At 43.5% G+C, this 17338-nt stretch overlaps 1 protein-coding gene across 11 annotated transcripts in view; it reads right to left on the bottom strand.

The window, feature by feature from the left end:
• The window catches only part of AAK1 (AP2 associated kinase 1), a 167855-nt gene that overhangs the window by 47025 nt on the left and 103492 nt on the right, over positions 1-17338 (bottom strand). For 8 of the 11 annotated variants that reach the window (XR_009566223.1, XM_030877454.2, XM_060309532.1 and 5 more), the window contains exons 9-13: positions 16260-16363; positions 13884-13963; positions 9860-10014; positions 8580-8887; positions 3670-3918 (exon numbers count right to left, since the gene is read on the bottom strand). Coding sequence is in view for 10 of the 11 variants with exons in the window: in XM_030877454.2 (XP_030733314.2) it covers positions 3670-3918; positions 8580-8887; positions 9860-10014; positions 13884-13963; positions 16260-16363 (896 nt within the window). In the remaining variant the exon portion in view is untranslated. The remainder of the gene's footprint in view (positions 1-3669; positions 3919-8579; positions 8888-9859; positions 10015-13883; positions 13964-16259; positions 16364-17338) is intronic. The other 3 variants (XM_060309533.1, XM_060309535.1, XM_060309541.1) reach the window with 1 other exon arrangement.

Raw genomic sequence — 17338 nt, 5'->3', positions numbered from 1 at the left:
GGAACATCCTTGTGGCCACATAGCGAGTCTTTAAGCATAAGTCTTGATCTACAAAGTTCTATGTCAAGAAAATGAAGAAAAATTAATATTAAGAAGGCCACCTAACCCTTTTCTTAACTGTCAATCCAGAAATAAAGGAACTCAGAATATTAAATGCCTCAGGTATTGAACTATCCCTTCCCTCCAGTCCTTCATCTCAGATTGGAGCTGCCCCTCCACGCTGCAAATTGGTTCTCACATTCTGTGTCTTCAAAGATGAAGAGATTTAGGAAACTAGAGTGTCCAGCTACTTGGGTCAGGATGCTGACAGCCTGGGAGCTTCTGTACCTATATTGACTCAGACTTTAATTTTATTGAGGCAGGCTACGTACATGTGAGAGTACACAACCACTCACCAATCGAATGAATGATACAATATAAGGTTCTAATTCCAATCAAATTAAAGTCAAAGGGTAAAGCAGCTGACTGCATCTCTGAGTGAGAAGCAAAGTGCTCTGGGAAGAAGACCAGAGTTCCAGCTCCACAACTTCCTCAGGGGTCCAGAAGTGCATCTGCAACAGCCAGCCTAAAGCCAGTACCCATAGGGGCGAGAAGGGATTTAAGGACAGAACTAGATTTGCTTATTTCTTGCACTTTAAGACATTCACTACACTGAAAAGGGTACTTAACTGTTGAGGCCCTTTATTTTGAAGAGTCCAGACTACCTGGAGAACATTTTCCCTTCCTTCTGCCTATTCTCTGTATGCAGCACACCGAAGAACAGATGCTTCCATCATGAGGACACCTTGTTTTATCACAGCTACCAATTCAAACTGGCTGCCACCCATTCAGCCACTCCCCACAACAACCCTGTCAAGCAGTTTTATTTCCAATCAGAAACTCAGAATGAAGAGTCAAAAAAGACCTTAGAGAACATGGATTCCAACTCCCTCATTTTAGAAGAGACCAGACCAAGGCCCCCTAAGGCTAAGTGCTCACTCAAGGTCACACGGTCAATTGAGGGCAGAATCCATGTCTCTTGACTATCGCCCAGGACCCTTTTCTGCACCATGATGCCTCCTCATCCAAAAATGGGATTGGGAAGGGGGAGGAGGGAGAAACAGACCACAGGGGGAGAAGAAGCAAGGTAGACTCAAATGCCTATCTTGCCAAAGATTTTTTAAAAAACAAAATATATAACTATAAAAGGAGTATAATAACATCAAGAAATGTAAGGATATAGACTAGGGGAGAAAAACCACCCGGACTTCCATTCCACTACTCTAATACAACTGTTCTTATCTTTCTGGTATCTTATATTTAAGTCTATTTCAAGTACATACTCGTCCCATAATCTCATCTCTCCTCTAACACTACCTCATGAGAGTTTCCATACTATTGTACAGACTTTTATGACCATGATTTTTAAAAATTAATTTATTTTTATTGAAATATAGTTGATTGTTTTTGTTTTCTTTTAATATTTATTTATTTTTGGCTGTGTCAGGTCTTAGTTGCGGCATGTGGGATTTTTCATTGTGGTGCACGGGCTCTTCGTTGCGCCGTGCAGATTTCTCTCTAGTTGTAGTGTGCAGGCTTCTCTCTAGTTGTGGCGCATGGGCTTCAGGGTGCATGGGCTCAGCAGTTGCGGCACGCAGGCTCTCTAGTTATGGCGTGTGGGCTCCAGGGCTCGCAGGCTCTCTAGTTGTGGCGTGCTGGCTCAGTAGTTGTGGCACGCAGGGTTAGTTGCCCTGCGGCATGTGGGATCTTAGTTCCCCGACCAGGGATTGAACCCACGTCCTCTGCATTGGAAGGCGGATTGTTAACCACTGGTCCACCAGGGAAGTCTCTGTAACCATGATTTTTAATGGCTGCACAGGTGAGTTGTTGGAACGAGTTAGGTTGCTTCCATGCTTGTGGCTATTTTTAAGACTGCAATAAACATCTGTGGGGTATGGCCATCCTCCCTTTGCAGATTGTTGTGAGATGGTTGCAGGGTATGCTTTACATTCAATTACTTGCTTCTCTAGCAAAGTCCTACAAAGGGTCACCGGAGAAAGGGAAGGGTCAAGGCTGGGAGGTTCTCTGGCTCCTGGCTGAAGCACGTTCTGTTCTCGTTCCTTCTCTGTGCCCTCAACCACCTACCCCTGAACAAAGTGCTCAAAGTATTTTTTCATTCAAGGAACATGGAGAAGGATCACAGTTCATTCCCAAGGAAGTGGATACTTTTGTCCAGGGTCAGCAGAGGGGGACCCCATAAGAAGGGTATAGTCAGTGGTAGATGATCGCGTCCTCACCCTGAACGATCATTGTTATTATCCTTGAACACAGATCAGGATTCTTCAGTTCATGCCCCAGCTCTGGTGCTATCAGTCTGTGTGTCTTGGGTGATCCCTTTCTAGCCTGGGCCTCAGTTTCTAATTCCATTAAATGAGGACTGGACAAAATAAGATTTCAACTAGCTACATGATACAATAATTTTTTTAAAAACTCTTTTTCCATTAACAAGAGGAACTTTGTCGCTTGTTAAAAATACAGAGAGTAGCTGTCTACCAAACGCCTGCAGGAAGACCAAGCTGTTTCAGAAACGAAGGTGTAAAGACACTGAACACACATTTAGCTGAGACGTAAAGAAGACAATCTATTTACGGCACTGCTTCCTTTTGAAGGGATGTAGCTTTTCTGGTTTAAGATGAGTGACAAAACTCTATTAGAAATCAATCCTCAGAAAGATAGTTTCTTACTTTTCCTTCGTTCTTCTAGTGGTTGGGCTTCCCTGGGAATAAGAGAGTAGCTGTGATACTCTGTCAGCTGGGTATGTAAAATGCCTTTTTCTATCATTATAAAATTTTCTATTACTGTCACTCTGTGAGTACTCATTAAAGGCACTCATTAAAGGTCAAAGTATGATGTGCCTGAGGATGTGCCTGTAGAGGTCAATCAGAAAGCACGTAGAGGTCTTGATTCTATACTCAGCCAGTATCTAGAAACGAACATGCCGAATTTCTAAACTGACAAGATGGCTCAAACAACAGTCAGATGCTCTGGTGCCCAGAGGGAGATCAGGCCACGACAAATGGTCTCAGCAAGCGGGCCCTGGAAGGGCGCTGCATAGTAGACTTATTTAGGTGGCCAGTAATATCGTCCAAGACAAAGAATAAACACAAGACTGTCAGGACTCAGGGTACAGGTGGAGGCCTACACGAACCTCCCGAGACTGGGAAGGCCACAGTGGTCAAACTGCCCCCTGAAGACGGGAAAGGGATTAGCTCTAACCCTACCTAGGGCTTTGACTGCTTGACACTGGCACTGACAGAGACAATGAACAGCTCTTTCTGCCAGCCTAATATTAGAGTGAGAAATAAGAAAGTTCATCGTCTATTAATCCCATACTCCTAATTTATGCCTCCCCGCTCCCTTCCCCTTCGGTAACCATAAGTTTGTTTTCTATGGCTGTGAGTCTATTTGTGTCTTGTAAACAAGTTCATTTGTCCATCAGCAACCTAGAATCATTTTTCTAAAACCTTAAGCTTCTAGAGTATACCTCATCCTTTTCCTGGATGTATCGGGAAAAGATCAAATATTTTCACCACCAGGGCGGGGAGCAGCCGTGCCACACCAGCTGCTGCGGCCTCTTTCCCACCCTTTCCCTAGCCCTCACTGCGTGCTCCTCTTCTGGTTGATTCTCACCGCTGGCTCCTGGGCAGGGGCTGGCTGGGGGGCTGTGGCTGGCTGTGCCTGGGCCTGCTGTAGGGCTACCACTGCGGTCTTCTGCTGCAAGGCAGCCTGCTGAGTCAGCAGCTGTTGTTGATGCAGGGTTGTGGCCAGCTGCTGCTGCTGGTAGAAGCTCTGTATCAGCTGCTGTTGAGAGCTTCCTTGGGCTACCACGGGGAACTGAGCGATCGCTGGTTGCTGGGCTGCAGGGTGTACTGCCTGAAACTGAGCAGGAGAAAGTGGCAAGGAATGAAGAGGTGAATAAAAGCCTGTCTCAGAACCATATTCCACAAAGGATGAATGTCTCAGTAACAACTAAGACCGGTGCTGAAGCCAAAGGCAAGGGCAGGTAGGGCGTCTTTTACCTTGGCCTGAAAAGTCACGAGGGGAACCTCAGGGCATGACATAAACACAGCAGCACGTTACACTGACAGGCTCCAGCCACTGCACTACCTGCCTCCTGCAGTGCAGACTGGCTTCCGAGGGGTTTCTGTGCCTGGCCTGAGGGCATCCATCTGACTGTACATCTTGTGACTCCACATGCTGGAGCGTAACAGAAGCTACTAAATTATCTGCTAACCGCAGAAGTTATCCCTCTCGTAAAGGGATTTGGAAATAACCAGGATTAAAATTCTTCCCTACATGAACAGGATGAAGCAATGATGACACTAAGGAGAATAACCTAAATGTTAACTCAGTTATTAAGTCCTCTCAAGCCTTTCTGAAAATCATTTCCCAATAGCTCTCTTTATTATACTCCCATCTTTAAACATTCAAAATATTCAATATACTCTACCACTTAATGATATTTTATCTTATACTGGTAGCATGGTTTCAAGTTATATTCTTTTATAAACTTCCTGAAGACAGGAATACTTCTCTACTCCTCACTACTAAGGACTCTGTGTAAGGCACAAAAACACAGCTGAAAAAAGGGCCTACTGATGAACAAAAGTCAAGATCTTGTCTGTGAAAGCCCAAATACTGTCACTTAGTTATGAAGTTAACTGGGAGGATATTGTTTGCCTACTGGGGCAAAGTTAAAGCGTTAGCAAAAAAAGCAGATATCAATAAATAGCTGGCTACTTATAATAGCAAAATGCTAGAAACAACGAAATGTCTGTCAACAGGGGACGGATTGGAATAAATTATGCTATATATCCTTTAAAGGGAACACTCTCAAGTTGTAAATAGGAATGAAGGATACCTCCATATATGGGATGGAGGGAACAGAATTTTGCAGATTTAAGTTTGAAATTATGTAAATGTTTTACATTTTCACAAAACAAAATTAAACCGAAATTTAAAAAGCAATAACTAAACAGCAAAACAAAGCAAATAAACCTGTGTATCAGATTAATAGCCAAACTCCTAGAAAATAATGTGCTAAACATTCTAGGTGTAAGAATGGCAAAGAAGGGCTTCCCTGGTGATGCAGTGGTTGAGAGTCCGCCTGCCGATGCAGGGGACACAGATTCATGCCCCAGTCCGGGAAGATCCCACATGACGCAGAGCGGCTGGGCCCGTGAGCCATGGCCGCTGAGGCTGCGCGTCCGGAGCCTGTGCTCCGCAATGGGAGAGGCCACAGCAGTGAGAGGCCCGCATACCGCAAAAAAACAAACAAAAAAAAAAACCCAAAAAACAAGAATGGCAAAGAAATCTTAAACTGTTTTCAGTAATCATATTGGTATTGTTATCTTGAAACTATAAATCAATTAAGAATTATGTTAATGTTGTTAGGAATCAAGATTTCCAGATGAGAAAGATACAAATATAAAATCCAAGAAGTTAAACAAAAATCCTATAATTACAAATCTGCTTTAGAAATATAAATTTGAATTCATGGTGTATATTCTATTAAAAAATATATATATGTGTGTCCTAACTATTCACTGAAAAGGCCTAAAAATAATAACCAACCCATTAGCAAATGGGTATCCCTAGTAGCAAGACTGTGGTCTCTAAATATCATTTCCATTAAAGGGAAACAGCTCCTTGGAGAAATGGCTGATTCCAGGTCAAGGGCTGAATGATTCTGGAACAGCTTGTTACACCAAATAGCAAGGACACATTAAAGGCTACTGGAGTCACAGCCAAAGGACCCAGGAGCCAATCTGAAGAGACTTCCACTGGCCAAAACTGAGACAACTGGGACAAATTTTTTTAACAGCAATGTGTGGAAACATATCAAATATATTAAGATGCATGAACTCATAATGATACTAAGAACAAAACAAAATCTTCATTGTTCACTTCTGGATGGTACTATGAACAAACTCATTATTCTGAAAACTGGTAAACACAGGGAAAGAGTCATGCATTATTTCTGCCTTTTCTGTACAAACAGTACCTCAGGGTAATCAAATACTTGCTGAAAAAGTTCTTTACAGGGGACTTCCCTGGTAGTCTAGTGGTTAAGACTCCGCGCTTCCAATGCAGGGGGTGCGAGTTCGACCCCAAGTTCTTTACAGAAAAATCCAGCCCCGAAATGAAGATGGAATGCTAGAATATCACCGCTTTGCCACCCCTAATGAATTAATGGACTTAGGAAACAAACTGAAGGGGAATATTAAGTGACTGGATCAGACAGACAACGCCAAACCCACAGATTGATCTTAATATTAATAAGAGAGGGGACAAGCAGACTTTATCCACAGTTTCGCTTTCTGCAGTTTCAGTTACCCGTGATGAACAGTGATATGAAAATATTAAATGGGGGGCTTCTCTGGTGGCGCAGTGGTTGAGAGTCTGCCTGCCGATGCAGGGGACGCGGGTTCGTGCCCCGGTCTGGGAAGATCCCACATGCCGCGGAGCGGCTGGGCCCGTGAGCCATGGCCACTGAGCCTGCATGTCTGGAGCCTGTGCTCCGCAACAGAAGAGGCCACAACAGTGAGAGGCCCGTGTACCGCAAAAAAAAAGGAAAGAAAACAAAAAAAGAAAATATTAAATGGAAAAGTCCAGAAATAAGCAATTCATAAGTTTTAAACTGCATGTTGTTCTGAGCAGTGTGACGAAACCTTGCACCGTCCCATTTCGTCCTGGCTGGGATCCCCAACCATTGACACCATCTGCTCCTGACATGCAACCATTGACACTGTCATGGCTCCATGGTTCTGGATCCCAAGAAGCAGATGACCCTCCTTCCGACATATGGTTAGAAGGTCAATAGTAGCCTAACGCTATGTCACAATGCTCACGACATTCACCTCACTTCATCTCATCAAGCAGGCATTTTATCATCTCACATCATCACAAGAATATTTTGTGAGAGACACTACACTCACATAAGTTTTATTACAGTATATTGCTATAATTGATGTATTTTATTATTAGCTATTCTTGTTACTCTCTTACTGTGCCTAATTTATAAACTAAACTTTACCATAGGTATGTATGTATAGGAAAAAACATGGTATATATAGGGTCCGGTACTAGCTGTGGTTTCAGACATCCACTGGGGGTCTTGGAATGTATCCCCCACAGACAAGGTGAGACTACTGTATGTCTTGTGATGTTGAGACTATTGTATGTCTCCTGATGTGATGCAACTGGAAGAACAAAGGACTATCAACCTGAATCAAATACTGAGAGGCCTCAAGAAACTACCCATTTACACAGAGGGTGGTGGAACATATTAAACAACACCACAGGGATGCAATCAACCAAATCCAGAATGTGGGAAATTCTACAGGACAAACGACCCAGTCGTTTGTCCTGTAGAAAAAAAAAAGTGGCAAAGGGGAAAAAAAGAGGAGGAAGCCACCTATGGCTAAAAGGGGGACTTAAAAGATATATTGATCATTATAAAATGAATATATTCAGAGCAAAAAAATATACAAAGCAATTTAAATTATGACACACCAGAAAGAGTTAAACACTACTGGATATTTGATGATAATAAGAAATAATTGTTTTTCTGCTTCAATTTGATGATGGTGTCATGTCAGAAAAAAAAAAGAAAAACAAAAAAGAGTCATGTACCAAAATGTTCATTGCAGCTCTATTTACAATAGCCAGGACATGGAAGCAACCTAAGTGTCCATTGACAGATGAATGGATAAAGATGTGGCACATATATACGATGGAATATTACTCAGCCATAAGAAGAAACAAAACTGAGATATTTGTAGTGAGGTGGATGGACCTAGAGTCTGTCATACAGAGTGAAGTAAGTCAGAAAGAGAAAAACAAATACCGTATGCTAACACATATATATGGAATCTAAGAAAAAAAACAAAGGTCATGAAGAACCTAGGGGTAAGATGGGAATAAAGACACAGACCTACTAGAGAATGGACTTGAGGATATGGGGAGGGGGAAGGGTAAGTTGGGACGAAGTGAGAGAGTGGCATGGACATATATACACTACCAAACGTAAAATAGCTAGTGGGAAGCAGCCGCATAGCACGGGGAGATCAGCTCGGTGCTTTGTGACCATCTAGAGGGGTGGGATAGGGAGGGTGGGAGGGAGGGAGATGCAAGAGGAAAGAGATATGGGGACATATGTATAACTGATTCACTTTGTTATACAGCAGAAACTAACACACTATTGTAAAGCAAATATACTCCAATAAAGATGTTATAAATAAATAAATAAATAAATAAAAATTAAAAAAAGAGTCCTTAAAAACCAGCTTCCTTGCTGAGGTTCCCTGGTGAGGTGCAGAATTCCCCATGGCCTGAGAAGAAGCAGGGGAGGGCTGTGAGTGATGCAGTGAGGGCTCCACTGTGTGAGGTTTAGTGTCTGCCATCTGTGAGTAGAACGCTGTGCCGGGTCATGGCTCTCTGTCTTCCCAGGGCTTCCCAAGGAAGACACCTGCACGTAGTGGACCTTTTCACAGGGATGACTCACATATGCCAAGCGAGGGTCACATTCACCGCCTTACCTGCTGAGCCTGGGCCTGCTGCTGCTGCTGCTGGTAGAATGTGCCCGCTGGCTGCTGTGCAGGAGGCGGTGCCGCCTGCTGCTGCTGCTGCTGCTGCTGCTGCTGCTGCTGAAGGAAGAGCTGCTGCTGGTGCTGGGGTGTGGCCTGGGCCTGGGTGGGCAGACCCTGGGCCTGCGTGGAAGGCGGCTGCTGTGGGGTGGGCGGAGCCTGGGGCTGCTTGGGCTGAGACTGCGGTAGGGGTTGGCTGGGTGGAGGCTGGGGTTTTGGTTGAGGAACGCTGGCTAAAAGGCCAGGCTGATTGCTGGATCCTGCAAGGAGAATAAACTCCATATAAGGGCTCAAAACTCTTCCAAACGAAAGCGGCTTTCTTTCTTGCCAAAGCAATAAAGAGGGGGTGATCAGTGGACAGATAATCCCAAGATCCATGGGCTTCTCACTGTCCTTGCACCTGGAAGGCCCTTCCTTCTTCTTGCCATACTACGTGCTTCATATTTTTCAAAACATGGTCCAATAACAGTGTTCAATGCTTGTCTCCTTCAAAAAGTCCTCCCTTGCTCACCATCCCATTTAGTCAATTACTCCTTTAGTCAGCACCCTGAGGATCTACATATTCAACCGGACTTTGATGCTACTGTACATAAACACAATCTTTGCATTTGTGGCACACTGCAGGACCAAAGCATTCTTTGGTGGTTTACATGTATGTTACACAACCCCAGTCTGGATGCCTGATTGTAAGTAAATGACCACCAAATTCACCAACAGCAGCTTCCTGGTAGGGGGAGTGATGGCTGTGTTCAGTTACTTGATAATTTGGATCAATCCTCTTTACGAAAGGAAACTCAGTCCGCTCATTAGAAATGGAAAAACAAAACATGAAGAGGTGACAGATACCTCAAGAGACAGAGCATTAAAGAAATAATTCCTCTGTGTCCAAAAAGATTTTTTTTTTTAATGCAAAGAGAAGTATATGAAATAGAGAGGGAGGCAGGGGACGAATGGACCACGTCATAAAATCAGGGCCAAGACTAGAAAAAATAGAGACAACAGGCTTCAGTGGCCTTGGAGATCCACTGGAGAATTCAATGTGAGGCCTTCCTTTTGGCCAGCCATGACCCGTACAACTTCAACGGCAGCTCATCTCCAGTTCCTTGAGGAAAACCATTACTCTTTACATGTCTCTAGATTCCATTCCAGGAAAAACCAGGCTTTCCAAGACTTCTCTACAGTCCAGGATGACAAAGAGGTGTACCAAGTTTCAAACCGACCTAGTTACTGACCTGTGGCCTGAGGTGGGGGCTGAACTGTGGCCCTCTTACGAGGTGTCAGGGCTGGCTGGATGGGAAGGATTCCTGGGTTGGGCTGAGTCTGTCCAGCTTTAGGCCTCTGGCGGGGTGCTATTGAAGTCTCTGTGGTGGGAATGGGATCTGTCAGTCTAGAAAGAGAAAAGGTGAAAAAAAACCTGCCTGTTAAAGGGTGAGAAAATGAAGAGGGGGCAGACAGAGTACATGATGGATAACCTTTCACCTCCACATTCATCCAAACCTTCCATATCCACTTAATCAACATTTCCCAGAGGGTATTCCGCAGGATGTTTTGTGTTACTAGATGTTATGAAAAAAAAAAGGTGGGCAAATAAGTTTTAACACACTGATCAAAATAGCAGATTCCTTTCTAGAAAAACTTTTCACTTGTGAACGTGCAAGGAATACCTCAAAGACAGCATTATATAGAATGCAACGTTTCTCAAACTTTTTTGATCTTGGGACCATTTTGCCTAATACTTCTTAGTATTTCCTAGAATCTACTTTGATGATAATGCAAAGAGGGGTTTAAAGCAGGTGGTTTTCAGATGTACAGGGACTCAAACCTGATTCGAACTAGCTGTCAAAATGGTCTCTCTATAATAAGAAGCATCAAATGAGTTAATCCAATAACGCAACTAGAAGGAATAAGTAAATAACCCAAGATAAAGGATTTGGGGAGTGTGACAGGAACTCTATTTCCTCCAATACACATATTTGCTTTTTTCCATGGTAATAAGAATTTTTAGCTGGACATAGGGTCACCCAGAGTAAAAATCACATTGCCCAGTCTCGCTTGTAATCAGGTATGGCCATGCGTCTAAGTTCTGGCCTACGTGGGTTATAAACAGATTGTTATGTAGCAGTTTCTAGAAACCTTAAGAAACTCCGTGCATGCTCTTTGTCTCTCTTCTTCTTTGGCAATTCCTTGATCCTGCTGCTTGGAAGAGGGATGCTGCCATATCGGCCCATGAGGGCATGGCCACAACCATAGGGATGGTGGAGTGATGAGCTTAAAGCAGCCTGGGTACCTGAGGGCTTTGTGGAACAGAACTCCGTATCAGCCCTGGATTACTTGCTTCCAGATGTTGTTTACTTGAGAGAGAAAAAAAATCTATCTTATATAAGCCACTGTCATTTGCACTTTCTAGAACTCACAGCCAAATCTAATCTAAATGAGTACAGAGTGTAGTCTGCTTGCTCCTTGCGATGGTGCTACAGCCCAAGTGGTAGCTTCCCTTGATTTCGAGCAGTGCAGGAAGCTGGCTACTAGCTAACTTAGATCAGAGTGGCTATCCTTTGAAAACACACTTTAGGGAGTAATAGCTGAGGTGAAGGCCAAAATAAACAAGCTTCGTGAATATTTCCAAAATGTATCTGGCACAGCCTCCATAAAATGCAAAATAGGAAGCAGAGCAGCTGGCCCCGTGTCCTTCCTCATGACATGTCTCCAAGGCAAGCCCATTCTGGACCCTAAGGCTTTTCACTGGCATCCTGCTCTCATGCTGGGTGGAAAGCTGGTAATATAAAAGCTATCACATCGGAGAGGCTGTGACCTGGGGAAGGGAGGTGGGAAGGAAAACAGGACAGATGCTGGGAAAGAGGAGAAAGGGGTAAGAAAGATCAAGCCAAGGGTGAGGGAGGTAAACAGACTTCTGTAGAAAACCAAACGCCAAGAACTTCCACACTGGTCTCCTAAGGGTAACATTTTTAGAAACAATGGGATTTGGAGTCAAAGAAAACCGTACTTGAACTCTAGCTCCCCAGTAACTAACTGTGATAACAGGCATGCCACTGAACCTCTTTTAGCCTGGGGTCCCTTATGTATAAAATGGAGACAATAATACCTACTTTATGAGGCAGATGTGAACATCAATGTATCAATAACTGTAAAACCATTTTATAAACTGAAGCATGCTCAAAATGTTAGTTTGTATGGACCTCAGTATATTGTAAGAAAATACAGATCTTGAAGCCAGCAGATCTGGCTCTAAGTTGCCCTATCTGTGTGATCCTGGGCAAACCACTTAACGTGCAGAGTAGAAAGAGTGAGGATGCTGGAGTTCTGGTTCTTCTGCTAATCACATACTGACTAACTACCCTGAGCAGCTGACTTACAATTCTGAGTCTCTGTTTCCTCATCTGTGAAGTGAGAACAGCAACAACCTCACAGATTTGTTTTAAGGGGGGGAAAAAGGTCATCTTATTTATGTAAAGTACCTAGTATGGTAGCTGGTATATGTGATGCCTCAATGAATAGTGGCTACTTTAAAAATAGAGTTTGAGGACAATTTCCTGGTGATCCAGTGGTTAGGACTCTGCACTTTCACAGAGGGCGAGGGTTCAATCCCTGGTTGGGGAACTAAGATCCCACAAGACGCGTGACGGGGCCAAGAAAAAAAAAAAAAGGAGTCTGAAAGAAAAACCCACCTCTCAGGACTGGGGAGCAAATGTGATCACGCAAATGAAATCACTGCAGATTATATACAGAACAGCTTAGATCCAAATCTCTTGGCTGTAAGGTCTGTATATTCTTGCAGCATTACTGAGGTCCACACGAACTAACAGATGGGCACCACAGAGTTTATATAAGTTACACAGTCACAGGAGTGTTTGATGTTCTCATCTGCCTCATGATGTAGGTATTATTTTCTCCATTTTACACAACACAGTACCACTCAAACGTCAGCAGGTATTATAATTTTTATAAATGTGTGTGCTTTGTGGGAATGGATCTTTGCTTAGCCTCTATACATACCAAGTCTGGGCCTAGTACAAGATGGCCATAAGCCCAAAAGATTAAGCTAATTAAATCAGCCCCAAAAGCAATGCCTAGAGGTGATCATGGCAGACTTACTAACATATAAACAGAATGCAAAGTAACATCATGGACGTAGTTTGCTAAGTTTGTTAAAAACCAAAGTCTTATTACTTTAGAGTCACATCTGGAATAGACACACAACAGGCATTCTATAAATATTCAAGAATTTTCTAAAACAGAAGTTATTTTACTATTCTATTAAAATTCATATATTCCCATCTAGGGTGCTTTGTTGATATAATTTGCACTAAGGCTTCCTTGGCATGGGAGTGTGGTAGAAAAGTAGGGTATAAACAATTCTGGGACTACCCTGAGAATTTGCCATTTGGAAGACATGGCAGCCATGAGGATGCGCCTTGCAGACCTTCGACTACAAGGGTGTAAAAGACCAAGTGGCTCAGCTATTGTGCTCCTGAAATCCACTGCCCTGTGTGCCCCGAGGCCACGCTTCCCAGAGGCTGCTCTCAGCCATAATGTTCCAGCCACAAGGATATTAAGGCAGGCCGGTTCCTAAAAGACAGGACTCCTGGACAATGCACCTTCCTTACCTTGTGTGGCAGGCAGTCCAGGTCACTTGGAGCCAACCTTCTCCTCCCTGCTCTGGGTCAGACTTCCATGCTTTCTGATGGCTCTCCCAGCTTCCTCGGCACCCACTCTATTTTCTCGCACAGGGGCATTTCCCCAAATAAAACCCTAGCTTCTTGACTCCTCTCTTGACCTGCTACTTGGAAGAACCTCCGTTATTTAGAATGTGATTACCTAAGATCCATAGGCTCTTTTGCTGTTCATGGACTCAATGCTTTGACCTGTACTTTCCTAATGTGGCTGGAGCCATAGAAAGTAAGATTTCCTGGAGATTAATGTGGTGGACTAGGCTATGCAAAGGCCAGGACACATGTTTAGCAATATTGTACTAGCAATACTTAAGGTCTGCTGTCACCGCACCTCTGAATGCCCTGCACCTATTCCCAAGCAAAGGGAGTAGCTGTGGGGTTCTCGATTCTCTTTCAGATGTAGATCTCTGTATCTTACTATATTCCAACTTGCACTCCCAAAGAACAGTTTCTGCCTGGGGGAGACAGAGCTTCCTTTCCTGTTCTGTGCAGCCTCTGGCCATGGCAGCGTTAAAAATCAAGAACCATAAGGTCCCCTCTCTTGCTACTACAGCAACTTTCTTACCTGGCCTTTGGCTGGGTCTTTTTTGCAGCTGCCTCACTGGCTTTCACTGGTTCAGGGAGCTTTGCAGGAATGGGAGAGTTCTATAGAATTGAAAGAAAATTTTAATAGGACACCAGAGATTTTTTAAATAATTGAGATGTAACTGACATACGTTATATTAGTTTCAGGTGTACAATATGATTGATTTGATATTTGTAAATATTGCAAAATGATCACCACAATAAGTCTAGTTAACATCTATCACCATACGCAGTTATAGAATTCTTTTTCTTGTGATGAGAACTTTTAAGATCTACTCTCTCAGCAACCTTCAAATATGCAATACAGTATTACTAAGTATAGTCACCATGCTGTATATTACATCCCCATGACTTATTTATTTTATACCTAGAGATTTGTACCTTTTGACTCCCTTCTCCCACTTCACCCAATTCCCAAAACTCACCCCACAGATTTCTTTGAAAAACAATAACCAGCATGATTGGGCCAATGGAAATACACATTAGGGTCTTCCGGAGTGGCTTTCAGACCCTGATCTCTGGTCTGGGAAGGGAAGAAGTTAACCTAAGTATATCCCACTGGACTCAGCCCCAGTCAGGGAGGCAAAGGATCTGAGAAGGGGACAGAGCAGCCTGAGTACAGCACACTCCACCCTGTCATTCTCAACCTCTGGGCCAGGCAAGAGCACTGGGGCTTGATCTCAGCTCCCTCCCCCTCCTACAGCACAGCTTAGAAGTGATGTTATGAAAGGAATGAAAAGAGGTCTGTAGGCTATACTTAAGCTCTCAGCTAGATCTTAGAGACGTTGGTGCTGCCTAGTGGGCCAAGCCAGGGTGCACCTAGCCTTCAGTGAGAATGCTGGGAGAAACCCACAGCCGCGGTGTGTGTGGTTGCTGAGCCAGCCCCTCTTCCCAGCATGTGAGGCACTGCTCAACCCACAAGGCAGGCGGAGCTCCTCGGGCTCGGATTCTGCACCATGCGTCTAACAGCGCCTCCTGTGGTTAGGGAGCCACAAGACAACGGCTGGCCACCACTGAGCAAGTGCCAAACGGCTTGAGACTGGTGACGCTTACTTTTTAAAAATGAGTTACCAACCTGAATGCTTCCAATCCTATTTCACGTTATTTAACTTCATGAACAGGAAAGTGGGACAGCAAAAGGGATCACGTTGTCTTAGGTTACTGCACAGTATCCTTCGTTTTAATCTGGGAAACCTGAACCATGGAACACTAATAATGAAAGTGGCTTTTAGGAGGCACCTCCATTTCCTTCATGTTTTCAGGTGGGGGGGGAGGGGATTTTGGCTAGAAAATTTCTCCTAGCTTCTCTCCCACCCTCCAAGCATTCCTCTCCCAAGGGAAAGGGGGAACTTACTTGACTGATAAGACTGGGAGAGAAAAGTGAGCTGGTCTGGCTTGCCCTCGGCCCCCCTCCTCTATGGACGAGCCTGTCCCTCAGGAACCAGGCGTTCGCTGCTCAGTCATGTGGAGCTAATGTTAGGGAGCCTGACTGGTCAAGCCACATTCCCTGACTCAGTCTTCTTAGTAATAAAGCCAATATGCCGAGCTCCATCTGAACGATTCCCACATCTGATTCCAAATGTGGGAGTGAAAGAGAAGTGTTACTTATCAGCACCCTCAAGCTCCAGTAGTGACATCAGAAGTTCATTACTGGAGAAACTATAAGACAATTTGCAATTAGAAATTTTTTACTCCAGCATCCATTAGTAAAATATTCAAGAAAGTTGAATCATACTATGACATGAGAAATATGCCAAGACTACAAGAAGGGTGTTTGCAAGCACTGTACTCTGAAAACTGTCTGTAGAGTTTAGGATGACTGTGTAGAAAACATTCTGATGGCCTGACATATGTGGGGAGGGTAGAAAAAAAGGAGTGTGAGTTCCAGACTGGCCAGCAACAGAAGCAAAATCAAGAAAGGTCTGCTACAGCAAAGGAGGAAAGGGACAAGGGGCTTATGTTCCCCTAGGCACAGTGGCAAGTCCAGGGCCTTGCCTTAGGGAAACGGCCTGCCCAACCTCCTCTCGGTAAATACAACAGGCACGTTGGCTCTCAGGGAACTAGGACAGCTGACAAGGTAAAGTTGGTCAATCTTTACCCAAAGCGTTCAACTCAATCCCCAGGGTGTGTGTGTGTGTGTGTGTGTGTGTGTAAAATTGCCTCAGTTTTATAATTAAATTCTATGGAAAAATTGGATTCCCTTTATAGCAACTCCTTCATAGTTGCCTTGTTTGAATGCCCCCTATTAGATAAAGCAAGGGACGCCTTATTCATTTAAACAGCTGAGTAATACCCCAGGAATGCTAAATGACAATTCAATCATGTTTACTTCCCCTAAAAAGTACCTTTCACATACCTGTACATTTGGAATTGGGCATTCTTTCTTGAGTAGTTTAAATGAGAAGTAGGAGACCTGGTAAATATCTGGCCTTTTGTCAGGGTCTGGTTCCAACATATACCCTAAGATAAACATATATGAATTATTTAATAATACCCAAAGAGTTATTACATTAGCTAAGAAGCATAATTTCTCTATTACCAAAATTCTTTTTAAAATTTTTATTTCTCATAAAAGTCAGACAGTACGATTAGCCCTTTTCTTCCCCTCTCAGAAAGGGAAGCTCTAACTTTCCTAAAATTTTAAATATCTGCAAGAAAATAACAAAGTTTTTGAACTGTAACAAAGATACTTTAAGTTCACATTCTGTGATCTGCACAACAGGGACTCAAGTTCTCAGTGTGGAACTTAACACATTCATTTTCTGGTACCTAGGAAGTTCTGGTCTCCTTCTTTCATACTATCAGCTAGACAAATGATTATTCTTGATAATTATAACCAAAACTCAAATTTCATGAATTTACTTATTATTCTTTTGTTGGAGGTACTAGCTGGTTTCCAATCTAAAAGAAATGACAAGATAACAAATACATCTCTACTTTTCCTGTGATCTACAGATCATGTGTCTGTTTCCAGGTCCTTTAAGCTTCTGCTCCTTCTGAAGCTGGAAAAATCCCCAGGGGAAAAAATCCTTGAGAAGACACACAAACACATATACATGTAAACAGCAATGTAAGGCAATTTATTGCTTAAGTAATCAAATGAATGGTTTGGACCCTAAGTTGAGAAAAGACTGATGAGGTTGCAGCCTTATGAAGGCCTTTGCAGAAGAGGCAGGAGTGGAGCTGGTCCTTGAAGGCAGGAAAAAATTTAGTCAGTCAGGGCAAAAGCAGAGAAAAAGACATTCCAGGTAAGAAAACAGTCTGAGCAAAGACGGACTTGGAGAAAGGCAACAGAACGCTTTGTTGCAAGGAATAGAGGAACCAAGAGGACAGGGCAGAGGTCTCCTTGTCAGAGAATAAAGGGAAATAAGGTGGGGAGGATGAATCCAGAATACATGGGACCATTGGCAAGTCATGAGGTTTACTGAATAGGGA

Source organism: Globicephala melas, chromosome 12 (assembly GCF_963455315.2).
Source record: "Globicephala melas chromosome 12, mGloMel1.2, whole genome shotgun sequence".
NCBI classification, from domain to species: Eukaryota; Metazoa; Chordata; class Mammalia; order Artiodactyla; family Delphinidae; genus Globicephala; species Globicephala melas.
This window is presented reverse-complemented; position numbering and strand designations above follow the sequence as displayed.